The sequence below is a fragment of the Stigmatopora argus genome, chromosome 4 (genome assembly GCF_051989625.1).
Source record: "Stigmatopora argus isolate UIUO_Sarg chromosome 4, RoL_Sarg_1.0, whole genome shotgun sequence".
Lineage (NCBI taxonomy): Eukaryota > Metazoa > Chordata > Actinopteri > Syngnathiformes > Syngnathidae > Stigmatopora > Stigmatopora argus.
The window spans coordinates 15,995,438-16,013,491 of record NC_135390.1 but is presented as its reverse complement, the minus strand read 5'-3'; the positions used below and the strand labels follow the sequence as shown (position 1 = coordinate 16,013,491).

General features: G+C 43.2%; 1 protein-coding gene across 2 annotated transcripts; it reads left to right on the top strand.

Annotated features, from left to right (window-relative positions):
- The first annotated feature begins 3,661 nt into the window (after positions 1-3,661).
- Positions 3,662-17,500, top strand: znf574 (zinc finger protein 574). 2 transcript variants are annotated; one of them, XM_077599304.1, is made up of 11 exons: positions 3,662-3,845; positions 5,940-6,101; positions 7,710-8,790; positions 8,910-9,118; positions 9,194-9,373; positions 10,193-10,287; positions 11,053-11,147; positions 12,502-12,650; positions 12,827-13,114; positions 15,381-16,023; positions 17,238-17,500. In XM_077599304.1, exons 2-10 carry the CDS (start codon positions 5,946-5,948, stop codon positions 15,987-15,989), a joined length of 2,862 nt encoding a protein of 953 aa, XP_077455430.1. In that variant the 5' UTR covers positions 3,662-3,845; positions 5,940-5,945; the 3' UTR covers positions 15,990-16,023; positions 17,238-17,500. The 2 variants fall into 2 exon arrangements, with proteins under 2 accessions (XP_077455430.1, XP_077455429.1); XM_077599303.1 differs by having other exon boundaries at positions 15,381-17,500.
- Positions 17,501-18,054: the final 554 nt, after the last annotated feature.

Below are 18,054 nucleotides of genomic sequence, written 5' to 3'. Positions count from 1 at the left end.
ATATTATATCTAAAATGGTCCAGCCCATGTGAAATCAAGTTGACGTTAAAGCGGCCTGCGAACCAACCCGAGTCTTACACCCCTGATCTAGACAGTACTTTTCCCCTTAAGTGGAGTCTTCAAGCAAAAAACTGCCACTTTTGTCGTGTGACTTGATGTCATTTGTATAGTGCATCATCCCTACGATACAATAGCTTCACGAGAGAAAAACACAACTACCAAACGTCCTCACAAATTCTTCCCTACCGCTCAAAACTGAGCATTATTATTATTCCCTCGTTTTCGATATCCTGTATTATGAAAAGACACCTCCAGTGGTACAGCTTCAGCCTACAACTGAAGTACATAGATATTTAACTAGCTCCAATCTTACACCCACTGTCTCTAGGCGATCATTTTTCATTCACACAAGACTCCTCTGTAAAGGAAGAGAAGGTTTTAATGAAGTCTCGGGGTGTGCAGGAACTTTCTCCATCCTTTGTAGGAAATATTTAAAGGCATTGGCAGACTGCTTGAATTATTTTTAGCCACTTATCAGCACAAGCTATACTTTAGCCCTCCAAGCCTTGGATGCTTCTTTGGCTTGTCTGCTGGAACTTCAATTTAAATCATGTAGGTTGGGCAAGAATGTACTTATTTATTTAAAATCATACAAGTGCAGCTGCAGTCTCGTATTCAATCATATCATCTAGTGACTAGGTTAGCAATCAGGTGACCTGAATAGAATTCACGCCGTAAAATGAACTATGGGCCAAAGTGTGAAGGCAGATTTAATCATTGGAGAGATTGCACCTGAGGGGAGGTGCTGATGGAATGTAAAAAAAAAATTGTGACGGCACTTTAGGTAGGCAGGCAGACTGATGGAATACTTTCAGAGACTGCACCTGAGGGAGGAGGAGACTAACTGAATCGACCTCCAGACAGGATGGAATTGATCACGCCATTGCACCTGAGGACAGGCGGCTTGAGATTGCTTCCAAAGCGGGAAACACTGATGGAATCCTCCAGGAGAGCGGCTTCATTTGAGGTGGGTAAACTAGTCTTCGTAACTCCAGGGTGGTCGAAGGAATCTGCATGGGATTGAGATGGATGGAATCTTCAGATTGCTCCTTAGGGGAAGGGATGAAATCATTCAAACTAAGACGCCACCTTAGGGTTGGATAGCTCATGGAATTCTGTCTGGGGAGTATCTGAGGGGTCTAAATCACCTGAAACCTGACGGTAGATGGATTTTTGGAATTGTGGAGAAGGACATGACGAGGAGAACGATGATATTCCTCATCAGGACTGCAATTTACGTGCAACTAATCCATGTGAGACCACTTTTCGGTAATCTCCGGGTCGTGTTTCTGGGTACTTGGACGTTTGGTCGCCCGGATGTTTGGTCGCCCGGATGTTTGGTCGCCGGATGTTTGGTCGCCGGACGTTTGACAACATGACAGAGAGTTTACTGTTGAAACCAGATCTCAAAATTATATCCATGAGAGAGAGAGTTTAATATCTAAATATCTACTATTGAAACCAGCTCTCAAAATTATATTCACCCGGGCGACCAAACGTCCGGCGACCACACGTCCGGTCACAGTGTTTCTGGACCGAATTAAAGTATATGTATATATCTGGATTTAAGCATTAATAAGGTCAACATTTACTATAATCAGCAAATGTTCTGTAAAGTTGCCGACTTCACTTTTTTTCGTGTCATTTCCAAATTGCTGACGTGATTTTTCCCCCCCGCCAATTGGACAATATTGACCGTGCTCTCGTGTTGTGAATTTACCGATAACTTAAATAGGTTCTTTGATTTAATCTCCCGTTATTGTTGATCAACTGGCACAACACTTGCCAGATTGGTGCTTTGAGCTAGTGTCACATCAACACTTTTATTTACAGAACGGAGAGTCCATCGAATTCTGCCCTCGGACGACCCGCCGACCGACCGAAGGATGAGCGACTCCTACCAGACTGTTGATTCAAATGGCAAATGGGTATTAAAGAGCTGGCTGGTGGCCAGATGGGGCCATGTGATGCGGAATGACCTTCAAAGGAAAACATTACTGTGATTAGGCCATCTTCATGTCATGTTCCTTCTTCCTTTTTTTTCTACCTGTGTTCTTCTTTTGTCAAGGCAATGGATTAGACTTGTGCGTTATGAAAAACATTATTTTTGACCTTTACAAATCTACTGGTATTCGTTCATTTCAAAGTCCTTAGTCTTCGGTGTAATCTATCAGTGAGGAGGGGCATGCAAGGACAAGGAATAATTTAGCATGCGTGTTTGAGAGTGTGCCATGGTGGTGTAATAAATGCCCAGTGTTTGCTCTTAGAAAGAATGAAATCCACACACCAGCAGACTTCATTAAAAGCGACTACGCTTTTACAGAGGAATCTTGTCTGAATTTGAAATTAGGACCTGGAGGCAGTTTCGGTGTGTGCGTGTGTGTGTGTGTGTGTGCGTGTGTGTGTGTGTGTGTGTGTGTGTGTGTGTGTGTGTGTGTGTGTGTGTGTGTGTGTGTGTGTGTGTGTGTGACAGAGAAATCGGGACTGCTTAAAAATCATACACTCTAGATTTGCAAATGTGTGCTGAAGCTTTGTTGTTAAAAACCTGTGAAGGTAAAAAATATTTTAAAAGCTCTTTTGGTTTTTAGCCATATTAGAAGTTGCTTTTAAACATTAACAATAAAATAAAAAGGTCTACTTTGTATTCAGTGGCATTTTTCCCACTGTTGGAGAAAGAGTTACATTTTTTAGAGCAAGGACGCCTCCACACTTTCACTTTCAGTGTGATCTAAGATGACTCAGTCAACTATCACAAGGGCAAAATAGAAAATGGAAATTCAATGTACATAGGTGCTTCAGGTGGCTCTTTCTCAATGGCCATTTTGAGCACGGCAGTGCGTTCATATTACATTGAATTTCCATTTTCTATTTTGCCCTTGTGATAGTTGTTTTTAAAATGAATTTTAGAGGGTATATTTTTCCCGGTGGCTCGGTGGAGTAAGTGGTTGGCGTGTCGGCCTCACAGCTCTAGGGTCCTGGGTTCAAATCCAATCAATCAAATGTGGAGTTTGCATGTTTTCCCTGGGCCAGCGTGGGTTTCCTTCGGGTACTCCGCTTTCCTCCCACAATTCCAAAAACATGCATGGTAGGCTGATTGGACACTAAATCGCCCGTAGGTATGAGTGTGAGTGTGCATAGTTGTTTGTATCCTTGTGCTCTGCGATTGGCTGGCCACCGATTTAGGGTGTCCCCCGCCTCTGGCCCGGAGTCAGCTGGGATAGGCTCCAGCACCCCCCACGACCCTAATGAGGATAAAGCAGTTCAGAAACTGAGATGAGATGCGAGAGGTAAGTTTAAAAAAGAGGGTGGGTCCACTTTGACATAGACAGAAATTGAAATTGTACATCCAAATTTAAGGAAAGTAGGTAATGAATAATTCTTTATTTTAAATGTAAACGTATTGCTCTAAAAAGGATCGATGCCCCGACCAAGTGGTCGCCACTGAGCAGGACTGTGGCTCCAGCGCGCTAACATGATTTCGCGCGGGTTTCATCCTCGAAATGTCAATGTCCTCAAACGCCATTGGCTAGAGGACTCGCCCGAAAGGGCCAATCAACGACGTGCTTATTCAAACCCAAACCCCAACTCAACTATTTCCCCTTCCAGCCTCGACGTCAAAACGTCACGTCGAGCCGCGGTGAGTCACGCCATATTGATCGGCTTCTGTTTAATACATTTCGGGATATAGATGCAGTAATATCCGTTGATATTTTGGACTACTGTATTCTTCGGGGTGCCGACGACATCGCGTTTGACTGCCGCCGCCATTATACCACCGAAGAAGGGTAACCCGCCCTCCGTCTTAAGTAGCATTCTCTTCTTCTTCTTCTTTTGCTCCTTCTTCTTCTCCGTTTTCTTCTTCTTCACCTTCGGATTAGAACGTCCGCAGGAAAGTAATGGTGGTTCACATTGTCAGGTGGAATTATTTTATTGGCCAGTTGTGATGCCCAAACATGCAACACAAAATCTACACCGATTGGTTAGCTTTTAAGCTATCTAGCTACAACCGTTAGCCATTTTGTTAGGTGAAGGTACACAATCCGCTTGGGTTGCAAAATGTGCTTGCGACTGTTGAGGACGTCACAACAATACTTGGATCGCTCATTTTTTTCTGCTGTCTTTCTTTACCACTGGTATATTTTGATATATTTTAATAGACAACATAAAAATCCCTGTGCTAAAGATGTTTTAGCTGTTATAGCCAAACGTAATCAGAAACAATGAACGAAACGCACGACAGTAATAACACATCCATTCTCAATATTTTTAATATAAAGCTCTTAAAATCACACGATGACCGGTACAATAGTAAAATGTAATAAATCAAAATAAATAAAACATCCACCTTGAAAAAAACGATTTAAAATGGTTTAGTCTCGCGGGTGTATAAAACTAAGCGAATACAAATTATATTTTAAAAACTAGTTTTAGAGGTGGACAGTGATGGGACCTAATCTTTAATGTATTTCAACATGAGAGAGAAAGCTAAGCGCACACGTTTGTTCCGTTATACAACTTTTTAATGTAATTGTTGTTAATATTTTTTGTGTTTGATGTCTCCACTTGTTATACTACATACGTCTTTTTAAACGGGCACTCGAGCGACCGCATTAGGACGCGCACGAACGAAGGCACACTTTTAAACAGGCATTTTATAGGCAAGCATGTCGGCTCCTCGACCAATCAGATAGCGAGGATAACAGAATGTACGGTCAATCTCAGCCGCCCCTCACGAGCACATTTTGCACCCGGAGCGGCTTGTGTCCGTTTTGTCCAGTGGGCTTGTCCACATTGTTGCTGAATGGTTAATATTATTTTAGCTGTCAGTTGGTGTCAATCTTATTTTCTTAGGGCCTTTGATCCTTCCTGCGCATTTGATATGCAACACTGTTTTTGTTTTGTTTTTAACTTCAGGTAAAATAATCCATGGTGAGAGTAGGGAAGTGTTGAGTCTTAAATGGTGTGTGGGCATTGCGTATAGAAAGATGCACGTTATAAAGTCAAGATATCGGACTTCAAAGCCCCCCTATCATGTGAGAGGCTACTTTGTAGTCACTAAAGCAACAGTTGGAAAATGTTTCCTTCTTGTATTTGAGCCATTAAGCACAAATATTATCTAATTAATATAGCATTCCTGTAGTGTTTTGTGATAGTTAATAAAAGACAAATCATGTTAAAAACCCATTGACGCCAATTCATATCTAATCAGTAAAGTCCTTTCTCCCGTCAAATTATTTTCTCTTTTCACAAAGGCAGCCACCAAACTAGTTTTTACATGTAAAAAGAGCATTTTCCATTGACGTCAATTCACATCTAATCAGTAAAGTCCTTTCTCCCGTCAAATTATTTTCTCTTTTCACAAAGGCAGCCATCAAACTAGTTTTTACATGTAAAAACAGCATTTTAGCAGCCATTTAGGAGAGGTGAGTCCTTGCAGGTTTAGCATGAAGATGATGTTGTGAACAACACAAAGCACATGTGAAATCCGGGAATGAGGTATGCAAATCCCACAAAGCTAAGCCAGGGATCAAAGCGAGCCCATTATGTTGTTACAACGGTCAGTCCTGAGTTTAGGCCAGAGATGACACCTAAACAACACCAAAAGTAAAACAAAATATAGCAGTAGGCAGGGAGTAACAGGTGTTAGTTCAAGGAAGTGACCTCAAATGAGGCGTTCGGATGTCACAGGACCCCCTAGCACTCTGGTCTTCCATCAGGAGAGGGCAATGTTTAGACTATTTAATGCTGAAACAAGCACATTCCTAACACGCACATTAAGACATGTAATTGCTTTTATATTGAAAGCAAATCTCGTTTGGTTGCAGCACATAAATCTTTCATGGCCGCATTACCGAGGCTATACTCGTCTTCTCCCGCAGGGCGCCATGGAGATGCAGTCGGTGTACATGTGCTTCCCTTGCTACAAGGAGTTCAACAGCCTTGAAGAAGTGCTCAAGCACCAGATGACATGCACGACTGAGGAGGACCAGGTGGACCCATCCCGCATCGCACCCGTTATTGTTCCGATGATCCAGGCGCAGGTAAATGGTCAGCTTTAGTGGGTAAATTGAGGTTTTTTATTGAAAAATTCATATAGCAAGAATGGGTTGGATGTTCCGGCCTCACAGTTCTGAGATCGAAAGTTCGATCCCAGGGTCCATTTGATATGAAAGAAGAATAAAATAAAAAATATTATTGATAGTGTTTAGAAAGTCTGCAGAAATTCCAAAGGAAACCAAAAAGTGCCCTATAAAAATAGTTTGGATTTGCATTTAAATGCTCAACTATTTATTATAAAATGAGCTGTCCAACTACAAGGCTTGGCTGCTTAAGAGCTGTCTAAGGTCCTTTTCTTTTATTCCCAAAACCTCAATAAAAAATAAACAAAAACTGAGAAACACTGACATAAGGTGCCCAGTGCGCTCCGTCAATTAATAATAAAAAGCTTTTAATCGTAGCGCTTACCCACAGCTCGGCACTAACATTTCTTGTTAGCCACAATTTGAAGGCCGCACAACGTTAGTTTTTTGTTCGTGCTCAAAATTGATTAACTCAGCGGGACATTTAGGGATGAACACTTTTCTCATCGAGAGCCAAATTTTGTCTGTTTATTTAGGAAATGAGGTGTTTACAGAAAAGTCAATTATTTACCTCTATTGAGTCATTGTTTTAGAGTCAAACTGTTTGTTCAATCGTATCATAAAAATGGGTTTTCCATAATAAAACCTTTTTGTGCACTGTGAGAAGTCAACGTGATTGTGTTGAATATTCTTCCCTGTCACACAAGAGTGAATAACCATGCAGTAATACAAAAGTAAAATAGAACCCATCTTCCAAAGCCAACATTAGTTGGTTAAAACTCCCTGTCAAGTTAGATAAGAATAAAGATGATGACAAATAGGTCTGACTTTGCGGCCACAAAGACAAAATCAATCCTTCAGAAAAAGTTCACAAATCTTAAGGGCATTTGCCTGACTGTCACAGTACTGCTTGAGCTCCTGTCTGGGTGGGGGAAAAAAAGGTTTCATATTGGCGAGATAGCAATCGATGTGGCGAGGGCTTCGGAACAGGCCGCCACGGCCAGTAATGAGGTCACCGAGCAGACTGACGCCTGAGATGCTCCCCTTCACACGGGCTATCAGTTCAGGCCGTCTGAATCACTCCAAATAATGAACTCCCCCCTCCTCCATTTTGCCTCTTTTTGGATCACACAGAAAGAAAGCTCTGCTAATTGATGACTGGACTATGTATCGACTGGTGGGAACAACTGTCCTATTGGTGTTGTCTTTCCTGTGATGATTCGTCAACTACTCACCCTGCGAGATAAAACCGTTAAGCCTCTAAAGCGTTGATATAACAGTGCAGCCCCACTCCATTAGCTGTAATTTGTTTGTTTATTAAGTGATGTTGGCACATAACAATGGCAGTTAGTGTCTTCAGTGGCTAAAGCACGTTTATATTAATGCACATAAACATTGAAATCCCCGGGAGAGAGAGAGCTAATGGTTCCAAGTCCCATTGCATGTGCAGAACAACCACATGGGTTTATGATACTACTAAAAAAAATATTTTTTTACATATAATGTGAAAGATTCCCAAGTGATCTCATATGTTACTGAACATAAAGTTCTATCCATGTGTGTCCCCAGTCACAGTTAACTCAAGAAACCATAGGCTCCCAGATCCAAGTGGAATTGGGGCAATTGCCCGAACAAGCTGTTGATGATGCCGAGCAGAAGACTGAAGTCATGCTGCAGGAGGCTGAGCTCACTGAAGATCAACTGCTGGACCAACCGCGAATCCTTTACCAATGTGGGGACTGCGAGGAGCTTTTCAAGTCCCTGGACCTGTGGCAACATCACCGCAAAGAAGGCACCTGTCTGCAACCCGAAGAGCCTGAGCCAGTAGGTCAGGCTGACGTGAATTACGACAAGCCCACCAAAGCCGAAGAATCGGGGGGCACGGAGGAACCTCAGCAAGTCGGTGAGACTTCTTCAGGCTACGCTTCTGATCAGAATGCTCCCGAGGTCGTCAAATTGTCATCTTCGCCAGAAGAGTCGTCTGCTAGGCGGAGAAGCGCAATAAAGAAACCCAAGCCCGATCCTGTGCTGCTTTGCGTAGACTGCGGCTCTTGCTTCGGCCTCGTCTCTGAACTGGTGGCCCACCGTAAGACTCACGGCTTTGAAGAAGCTCTGCACCACTGCACGGTGTGTGGCGAAAGCTTCCTTAACACCACGCTCTTCCTCTACCACCGCAAGCAACACCGGCAAAAAGGCGAAGGAAGCGCCACCTTGGGAACCGCCTCTTCTGAGAAAACGTGCTCGCCGAGTAACGCGGCGGGCGACCAAGAACCGGACGTGACTCGGTCCGCCTCACCGACGCAGGAAACCGAGCTCTTCTTGTGCATTCATTGTGGTGCCAGCTTCGGCGATGCCGCCTCGCTGAGCAAGCATCGCCAGATGAAACACGAACTGGACAAACCGCTCCACAGTTGCTCCTACTGTTCTGAGACCTTCATGAACACCACCCAGTACCTATATCACCGAAGGCAACACCGTGTTCTGGAGTGTGGACCAATAGATGAAGTGGAGACTGCTGATGAGGTAGCGTCTACTACTGTTGAGGAAGCCCCGAGCTCAAAGTGTCCGGTATCTTCACCCGGTGCCTCAAATGAGTCAGAACCACCGGTCGCAAAGAAGAGCAGGCTGAGTTTCAGGATCATCAGCAAAGGTAAGTCAGCTACGCACGTTTTGTTGTTGTTGTTGTTGTTGCACTTCCTGAAGTTTATTTCGCTTCTTCCAAACATGCACTGAAGTCCGGTAATGCTGCGATTGTATTTCTTTCTACAGGAAACAAGGACTCCGCCACAAAAGAAGACACAGAGGTTGCAACGCCAGTGGACACCACAAACCTCCCCCCTCCTGCTAAACTGCTACAAGATTGGTCGCGCACTGCTTTGCCTCACGTGTGCCCCTACTGTGGCAAAACTTTCACCCGACGAGTTTTCCTGCGCACTCACGTCTATAGCCATACGGGCGAAAAGCTCTTTAACTGCAAGGTGGTCCTTTCGTATCTGGTACTGCATGATTGTTTCTATATGCCAGTGGCATGACATTTTGTCATTCCTGCGCAGGTTTGCTCAAAGTCCTTCACAAACTCGCAGAACCTGCTTCGTCATACCATGACTCACAGCGGGAACAGGCCCTTCTGCTGCAATGTTTGTGGCAAAGACTTCACACAGGCTGCTACTCTCAAGAGGCACCAGCTCATTCACACTTCGACCCACCCTCGCCGCAAGCGTGGACGCAGACCGGTACCCTCCTCTGCCATTCGAGTCTTAAGCGGAATGCAAACCCTTTGGAGTTTTTCCCATCTTTTAACTTATCATTTGTCATTGTCGGTGAAAGACTTCCTATCCAAGAGATTAATATGGTGTCTCAGGCAATTTGAAAATTCTAAACACTTTGAAAAAGAAAAAAGTACGCAAATGCCACCTCACAAATGTGAAATGACCATCACAGAAATAGCAGACTTAGGACAGAAGTGGGCTTAAGATCGAAGCAGACGTACAACGGTCCTTAAACTTTAGTAGATCTGGCTTTGTGCTCCGCAGTAGTCATTCAGAGGAGATTGCTGTATGACATTAGATAGAAACATTATCATCTGGTAGGTATCTTTTATAGATATGACGTTAGCCGCTATTGTGAGCCAGTCAGATGTTAGCTGTAAGCCTTACAATGGACACGTTTGACTGGCTAATGTCACATAGCAATCTGGTTAACCACTTCTGCAAAACCTAAGGCAGAGTTAGTTGCAGAGCTGCCAAAATGTATCTACCAATGTAAGTCTTGTTCATTTTACATTAGTGTTGCAGCTATTCGTGTTCTTGTTTTTTTCTTTTGCAAAGCATTTAGAATTTGGCCTCCGATTATCACCGTTATTGGCAATGACTTAATGAGAACAAACCGACACTGACACTGTGCCAGGGATTCATGCCCTGTAAGACCTGTAATGCATAATATTTCTTACTAGGTACTTGTCACATGGAGTATGGAGAATTACTATTGCGTTGAAGGCTGAACGAAGACCTTGCCGTCTAATAGATTTTCTTTTCTATTGACCTTGGGTGCAGATCTGTACTACATACAGCGACGCTGGAGATGGTCTGTTCTCGTGCTCCCTATGTCCTTCACACTTTCATACAGAGGAACAGCTCAACCATCACAAGCAAGTTGTTTCTTTTTAGTTAGAATTTTTATTTATTTATTTACAGAAATGCTTAAATTGGTGTACAGTTGGCTGAAACATGTCTGGTAGAAGTCTTTTATCCTCAGACAACATTTCAGCCTTGGCAACCCAGTTGAATGCATGTAATTAACACACTATGGGAATGAGAGAAACTCTTCTGCAAAACCGAGCGACATCATACGACCTTTAAGCTTTCCGAACACTGCGTGCTCTCATATCTTGTCTGCCCTTGAGTTTCTGTCACTTGATTGACAGACAGGGCAAATGAATTAAGAGGACATGGGATAGGACAAAGAACGAATTGACACGTTTTTTTTTGGGAGGAGTGAATATTTGGTTAAATGTCACCTCTGTCGCTGTTATAGGATATTGTGTTAATGTTGGAGATGAATAATGACTATACAACTGACAATATTTTCATAGTAGAGTTTGATTAGTTCAAGCAATCTAATGTCGATTCATGAACGGCAGAGGAGTAGGAGTTTAAATTTAGTATCCAGAAGAATGATAAGAAAAGTACTTGAGTGCCAACTTGACCGGCCTTCAGACATTAAAAGTATGTGTGGGTTAGTGTCACTAATTGAATGCTGAGGAGATGCAAAGAGTCAGCTTAAGTGGATAATAAGATTTTCATTTAACATGGAAGCCACTTGCTGTCAATTATGATCTAGTTTCCATATCTTGTAGAAAAGTGAAATGTCTGAAGTTTTTCTTCATTTTATGCCTTTATTTTTTATTCATCAGACTTCTCCACACCAGCAACCCGTTCCACTGCCCGGATTGTGGAGAGGCATTCAGCCGCAGAAAGGACCTCGACCTGCACTCCCTCACCCATCAAGGTCAGAGCCCCCATGCAGGAACTGTTCACCCGCGCACTTTATATTGTCAGTGGGAGCAATGTGCTCGAGTGGGAAAAGCGGAATCTCTTTCTCGTATCGCCTTCCCAGTCTCTGATTTTATGTTTCCGTTTAAAACAAAAACGGGAAGGATGAGCGCCTAATGAAAAATCTGTTACGCCATAAAGGAAGCCAATCAATTATGATGCTCTTATTAGTACAACTCCCAGTGAATTACTATTGACTCGGCAATAAATGGCGCCGGCCCCCCCTGTCAAGCCCACCGGACCGACCTAACCTGATTATTCCCAAGCATACATTGGCCTTATACAAGCATTGTTGCGCCGATGCATTAGGTCGATGACTTTATATTGATCCTCATCTCACGTGGAATGGAACGCGATAGGTAGAAGTAAATGAATTGGGTCAACGTGCCGACACTTCATCTTAATCACAGGGCGAACGGGGGGGCGGGGGGCTCATTATTTAAAGCTCGACAAGTCGGCATGAGGGAGCGGTCAGAGGTACGGCGGTCCTCGGCAAGAGATGATTGACGAGATTGATCTATCGATCACCCCGGGGCCGCAGGGCGATATTGTCCTTATTAAAGGTTTAATTGGTCGGTTCCTGATGGGAAGGAGGGGCCAGGCAGGCGATGGGCCCGACCGGGGTAGAAAGGACAGATGGTTAGCAGATTGCGAGGTGTTGGCGCGACGACCCCTAGACGTGCTGATTGAACCATCAGTGTCAGCAGTTCCCCACCAACCCCCTTCTTTCTAGAGCAGATTTTCATCCTAGAAGGGGGGGGGGGGGGTATTGACTTTGCCCAAATAGAGCCAGGACAAGTACCGATTTATTGATGAGCTGATCAATAGGGACACTCACTTATTGACGGAATATTTATCCCACTAGGAAGTGTCATTGCTCAACAGTCAGAAAGCCGATGACATGATGCTGCAGCACGAAAAGAAATGCTCAGTTGCTTTATTTTGGAGGACAATTGCATGGACTTAATCCCTCATTTTGAGAAATTCCATAAACATGTCATGGATTGAATGGGAATAAACTAGAAGGGCTAAATTAGAATCAACCAAAAAGATGCTTCTAGTGATTTATATTATGTTTTGTCTTTAATTTTTGGAGCGGCAGACAGGGAACAGATCGTTATCAGCAAAGCATATCTTGAAAAAAATCGGATCGGTAGTAAAAAAAAAAATATCGCCATCGGGACATCCCTACCCGTAAATAACAATTTAGAGTCTTAAACCTAGAACGTGTGTTAAGGGGACGCAGAACACTACACTGATGCTGATTATGTCATTAATTGCCTTTAAACATTTTTTTTTTCCTGTTTCAGACAAGGAGCCTGTCGTGTGTCTCCACTGCTCCGCCCAGTTTATTAACGAGACCGTTCTGGAAATTCACCAGCAGCGGTGTACAGGTATTGATGAGGACAAGAACACTGGACGCGGGCGCGGACAAGGCAGAGGCCGATCCACTGGACAGGTGAGCACTACAGGAAACAGAGTGACCCGACCTTTTGTGACATTTCAGTATGCTAAACTGCGACAAATTAAAAAAAGTTTTCTATCGATCACTCTAAAACGGGTGAATATTAATCAGGCGAGGGTTTCAATTTCCCAAATAAAAGAGAACATAAATTTGGCCACTTGTCACCCCAGATCGAGTGTGACTTATGCGGCCATCGCTGCATGACCCAAGAGGGCCTGGACCTCCACCGACTGTCGCACACCGGTCAGACGCCGCTCAAGTGCCCGGTTAGGCCTTGCCGCCGGCGTTTCATCTCCAACAAGGCCTTGGAGGAGCACGTGCTGGCCCACTGTCAGGGCAAGACGGGCAAGCCCAAGAACCGAGTCCGCTTCGAGTGTCAGGTCTGCCTCAAAGGATTCGCTTACAACTCCACCTACCAAGTTCACATGAGGACTCACACTAACGAGAGACCCTTTGAGGTAAGAAAGAAAATCATTAAAAATCACTTTTGTTTTAAGGAGGCCTTAACTCATTTTAATACGTCAATCCGATTTTTTTTAAACACTGGCAGGGCACTTATTGACTGCCATTATGGTGCTAGATTTCCAATCAATTGAGGAGGGACATCTGTTCATCTCCCTTTGACGTCTGTCGCCATCAATGGCATGCAATATATTAAACCCTATTAATAGTACCAATATATTAAACTGTATTAATAGTACCAATATATTAAACCGTATTAATAGTACCAATATATTAAACCGTATTAATAGTACCAATATATTAAACCGTATTAAGAGTACCAATATATTAAACCGTATTAAGAGTACCAATATATTAAACCGAAAAAAAATCTACTTGAGAGTTTTTCTTAGGCCAAAAAACAGTGTTTTTTTCTGTTTTCATTCATTTTAATTTAATTAATGCAGTTTTTTATTATTATCATTGTCTTAATTTATACATGTATTTATAATTATACACATATACTACTACTAATACTACACTTTCTGATTGTCTCGTGAGGGGCGAACATTTTTCCACTTTGCTCTGGTCCATTGCTTCAATCATCCAAATATAATGGATTAATAATGTTAAAAAAATGTTAATTTTTTTTAAAGCCCAAAAGTAGTGACTTGCTCTTTAAAGGATTAAAGGTCTTTAGAGTCAACTTTTAAATAGCTGTCGGCGGGCCGACAGTCATTTACCATATTCTTGCAAATGTACAATTATAAAAAGATTGCAAAATCATTCCCCCCTTCCCCTGCATTGGGAAGACTTGTTGTTTAGGACCTACATTTATAATTCAAATCCAGTGTTCACGGCCACACGCTGCTCCCCGCTGTGGCCATCTCGCCGCTTCTGGACGTGGGCCATTTGTGCCGCGTGTGTCCTGCGGGTGTTTCCCCCCTTGCTGTACTTTGATGAATGGCCGTGCTGAATTAGGGGCTGTCAGCTCTCCTCTTTGCCTGTTTCTATTCTAGGAATCGCAACCTCCCGTTTCAATCCCCACCCCTCCCGACAACCCTTCATTTTTGACGTGCCGGTGACATCAACTCTAGCCGCCAAACCACCCTGCGTGCCGTTGTGGAAATTGATTTAATGCTGGCAGTGACGCAGCGTCTTTCAGGCCGCGCTTGGAGATTGATGTTTGATCAGAGAAGCGACACACAGGCCACTGCAGGGCTGAATATTAATTTAAGTCTATAACAGTTGTCCTTAGCCTTGTTGGAGCTACCGAACCACACCAGGTTCATAAGCGCTTTCACCGAACACCAGCAGTTTCATTTGCGCCTTCTTTAGTGTAAAATAAAATTGTTTTTTTTTTTCAAATTCAAAATATAGAAATATAAAACTGATTGTCCAATCAATGTCACGTGATCGTCTGCAGCCAGGAATGGTCAAGCGGTGCATGTTATCGTGAATAGACATGGCGAGTCGATGTGTCTTAACCCAGGTTAAGAACCACTGGTCTATAGTATATCCGATTTTATATAGAGAGAGATATATTGTATATTTTAAGATGACTGAAAGACAACGTGCGTTAGCTGAAGGCGAAGCCCGCCGAGTTCGAGAAGAAATACAGAATCCACAAAAGTGACAGTGGTTGTGTTGTAGTCACTCAATAGTATGAAAAATCACCAAATACAGACGAAACAGTAACTTGGGTTGTGCTCAATTCCACTGTGTAGTTAGGCACTTCACAACTCATAAAATGTGTTATAAAACATGGTTAACCTTTCATACTTGCACTGGCACTACATTTCATTTGGGCGATGCTGGCAGTGAATCCAAAATATTTGAGGAAGGGTTTAAAGTGACTAGTAGAAAACCATCAGGAAGACTTGAGGACTTATCCTACTTCAGTTTACTGTGTTTAATTTAATATTCCTAATCATCTAATGACGTTACTATCTAGGTTAGCCATCAATTTCATTATTTGGGCCACGCAGTCACACTACAATCTATGTACTAGCCTAGCCTGTAATTTTTTTTTAGGGCTGAGGCATGCAAGCCCCTCGTGGTGCCATTGCATTCTTTTTATTCAGTGATTGAAGTTCTTTTAGTCCGGAAAAAAGTTTTTCCGCTTCAACAAAATCAACACTCATTAAAAGGTGTGCACATGAGTGTGAATCTGTATTGGTCATTTCTTTTTTTTCTCCCCCTGCCAGAAGTCTGGCGGCCACATGGAAAAGCGCATTTATTTGTCTTAAATGACTCTCTTTTGCATTTTCCTCTTCCTCCCAGTGCGCCACCTGCGGCAAACGCTTCCGCCAGCTGCCCCACCTGCAGGACCACGAGCGCATCCACAGCGGCGTGCGCCCCTTCTGCTGCTGGATATGCGGCAAGAGCTTCAGCGTGGCGGCCCGCCTCACCGAACACGCCCGCACCCACAGCGGCGAGAAGCCGTACCCGTGTCCCAACTGCCCCGCCGCCTTCCGCTCCCGCTCCAACCTGGACAAGCACATCCGCCAACACGGCGACCAAGCCGCTAAGGACGCCGAAGAATTCGCCAGCGCCAACGAGGCGGCGCAGGTCCAGAAGGTCCTGGAGGGCGCCCAGGCGCTCTCGGCGCTGGCGACCACCACCACCCAAGTGGAGGTGGAAGAGAACGGCATGCAGACCATCTACGTGCTTCAGGCCGGCGACGGAGGCGGCGAGGCGGTCATGATCCCCGCCGAGGAGCTGAGCGGTATGGATGGGACGTCGCAGGTGGTCATCTTACCCTCGTCCATGCTGGGAGCGCAGGGCATCGCCATTCCTACCATCACCATGGACGGCAACGAGATCACCATGATGGACGCCACGCATTCCCCACACCATTCTATCGAGTTCATTGTGGAGGAGACCATATGAGCCGTGGTTTGCGTGAAGAGCTCAAAATATTTAGGTATAATAATCTTTTTTTTTTTTTTTTTCCTGTGTGCTCACTGGGTGAAATTTCACAATTTCACAATTTGATGTTTTCTGCCCCGCAACTGCATTTCTCACAATACGTTAGGGATGGAAATTCAGGCTGAACCTAAAATGCACCATTTTTTTTTTGGTTGATCTGATCTAAACTGGTTAAACATATTCAATGTTCCCAACGTGCATGGCTTTTGGTATTAACTTGACGGTAATAGACAGCAGATTCATTTGAACTGGGAGAGGTTGGCAGGAAATGATCGCTGCCACCTGCGCCAGTCCAAATTGGATTGGACATCTGTCACCTGCCCAAAAAATAACAAAACTGAAGATTATAGTGCATTTTTTGGCTTAGCCTGAAATTTTGTCCGTATGCTGAATATCAATCTTACTAGATTTTTGCTTTATTTAGGTTATACATAGATTTGTACCTTTAACCCTACCTTATTATGCCTTAAAATGGATCTAAATCAGTCCTCTAGATATCTGTCAGTTTCTTTTTCCATTTCCTTTTTTTCTTCAATTTCTCAACATGAAAATGTTTACCCATAAAAAAATATGTTTTTCATTCCCTACTTTGTAAAGGAAATTTAGAACAAGCTATTGATTCTTTTTTTGGGTAATTTATTTATTTAAAGGGACATATCCCCCATCATTTCCACCAACATTTTCAATTTCCTAAAAAAGTACTTATCTTAAAAATTTCTGGCAGCCTAAAATGTGGGCTTTTAAAACCCTCATTATCTGATAATGATTTTGTACGATCTAACGCCCCTTGTCATCACAATTAAAACTGCATATGCTAACGTGTTACACACGCTAATAATTGCAATTCTCAGGAATATGTAAGGAAATTTTGTGGAATTTGACCTTTTGGTTTAAATGCAAAATGTAGCCCTATCTAGTGGACAAATGAATAAAAATTGACATCTTAAAGAACAGATTTTTTTTTAACTTACAGGATTTATTTGAAGCTTTTCTACTTTCAGCTCATTGATGGAACAAATGTCATTTAAAATGTATTCCATTCAAGTCCGACCGTTTATTCATTCCACGCAACCGAAATGGCTGAAAGTGAAATTCCTAAACGGGCAAGCATGTCCCTTAGATAGCTCAAAGGTTAAATGAAATCATGTTGAACAGACTTGTTTGTTAGGAGAAGATCCGTTCATAAAAACGTCTCTTAAAACTCCACAGCTGCACAGCCTCCAGGGGAGAAGCCTTTAGCGGCCCCCGCTGTCACCCGCCTCTTCTGGCTAACAAGTGTGGGAGTGAAATAGCACCCAGCTCAGCAGCAGTAGAAGTCAGAGTGCATCTTCCATCATCCCCCCCCTTTACTGTCGCCAACGGAGCGAAGTGAAATACGTGGAGATCAGCTTTCATTTACCCGACGTTGTTATTGATTGCTTTTGTCCTCTAATCAAATGCATTCTCTTATTAAAAAATACAAAACAGCGTGACGCCGGTGTTGATTTGTGCAATGCAACATGGCCCGGGGCAGTTTGGATGGAATTGATCCAGCCATTGAAAATCCAAAATTATCATTCAATCAGCTTTTAGGAGTTTGTGGATGAGGCCCACCGTTGTGAAGGCTGACTGGAGTTTTTTTTTTAACACAGGTGCGCAAATACACGTGTAGGCGAGCAAACAGATCCGCTCTGTCTTCGTTTGCTTCCGTGCCACGGAAAGGGGAAACATTGATGATGGGAAGGGGAAGTCAATGGCGGCAAGGTGTGGGTGGGTGGCTTTGTGGTGGAAAAGGAATTTGGTGACAGAAATTTGTCTCCCTTTTATTGCTAACTTTTGATGGTTTAAGGCAGGGGTGTCAGACTCGGGTTGGTTCGCGGGCCGCTTTAACGTCAACTTGTTTTCACGTGGGCCGGACCATATTAGAAATAATATTTAGATTTTTTTTTTTATAAATGGATTAAAAGGCCTGAATATTCAGTTTTTTATAGATCTAAAACAATGTTTATTGTAGCTTTTTTAAAATATATTTTTAGATTTTACAAAA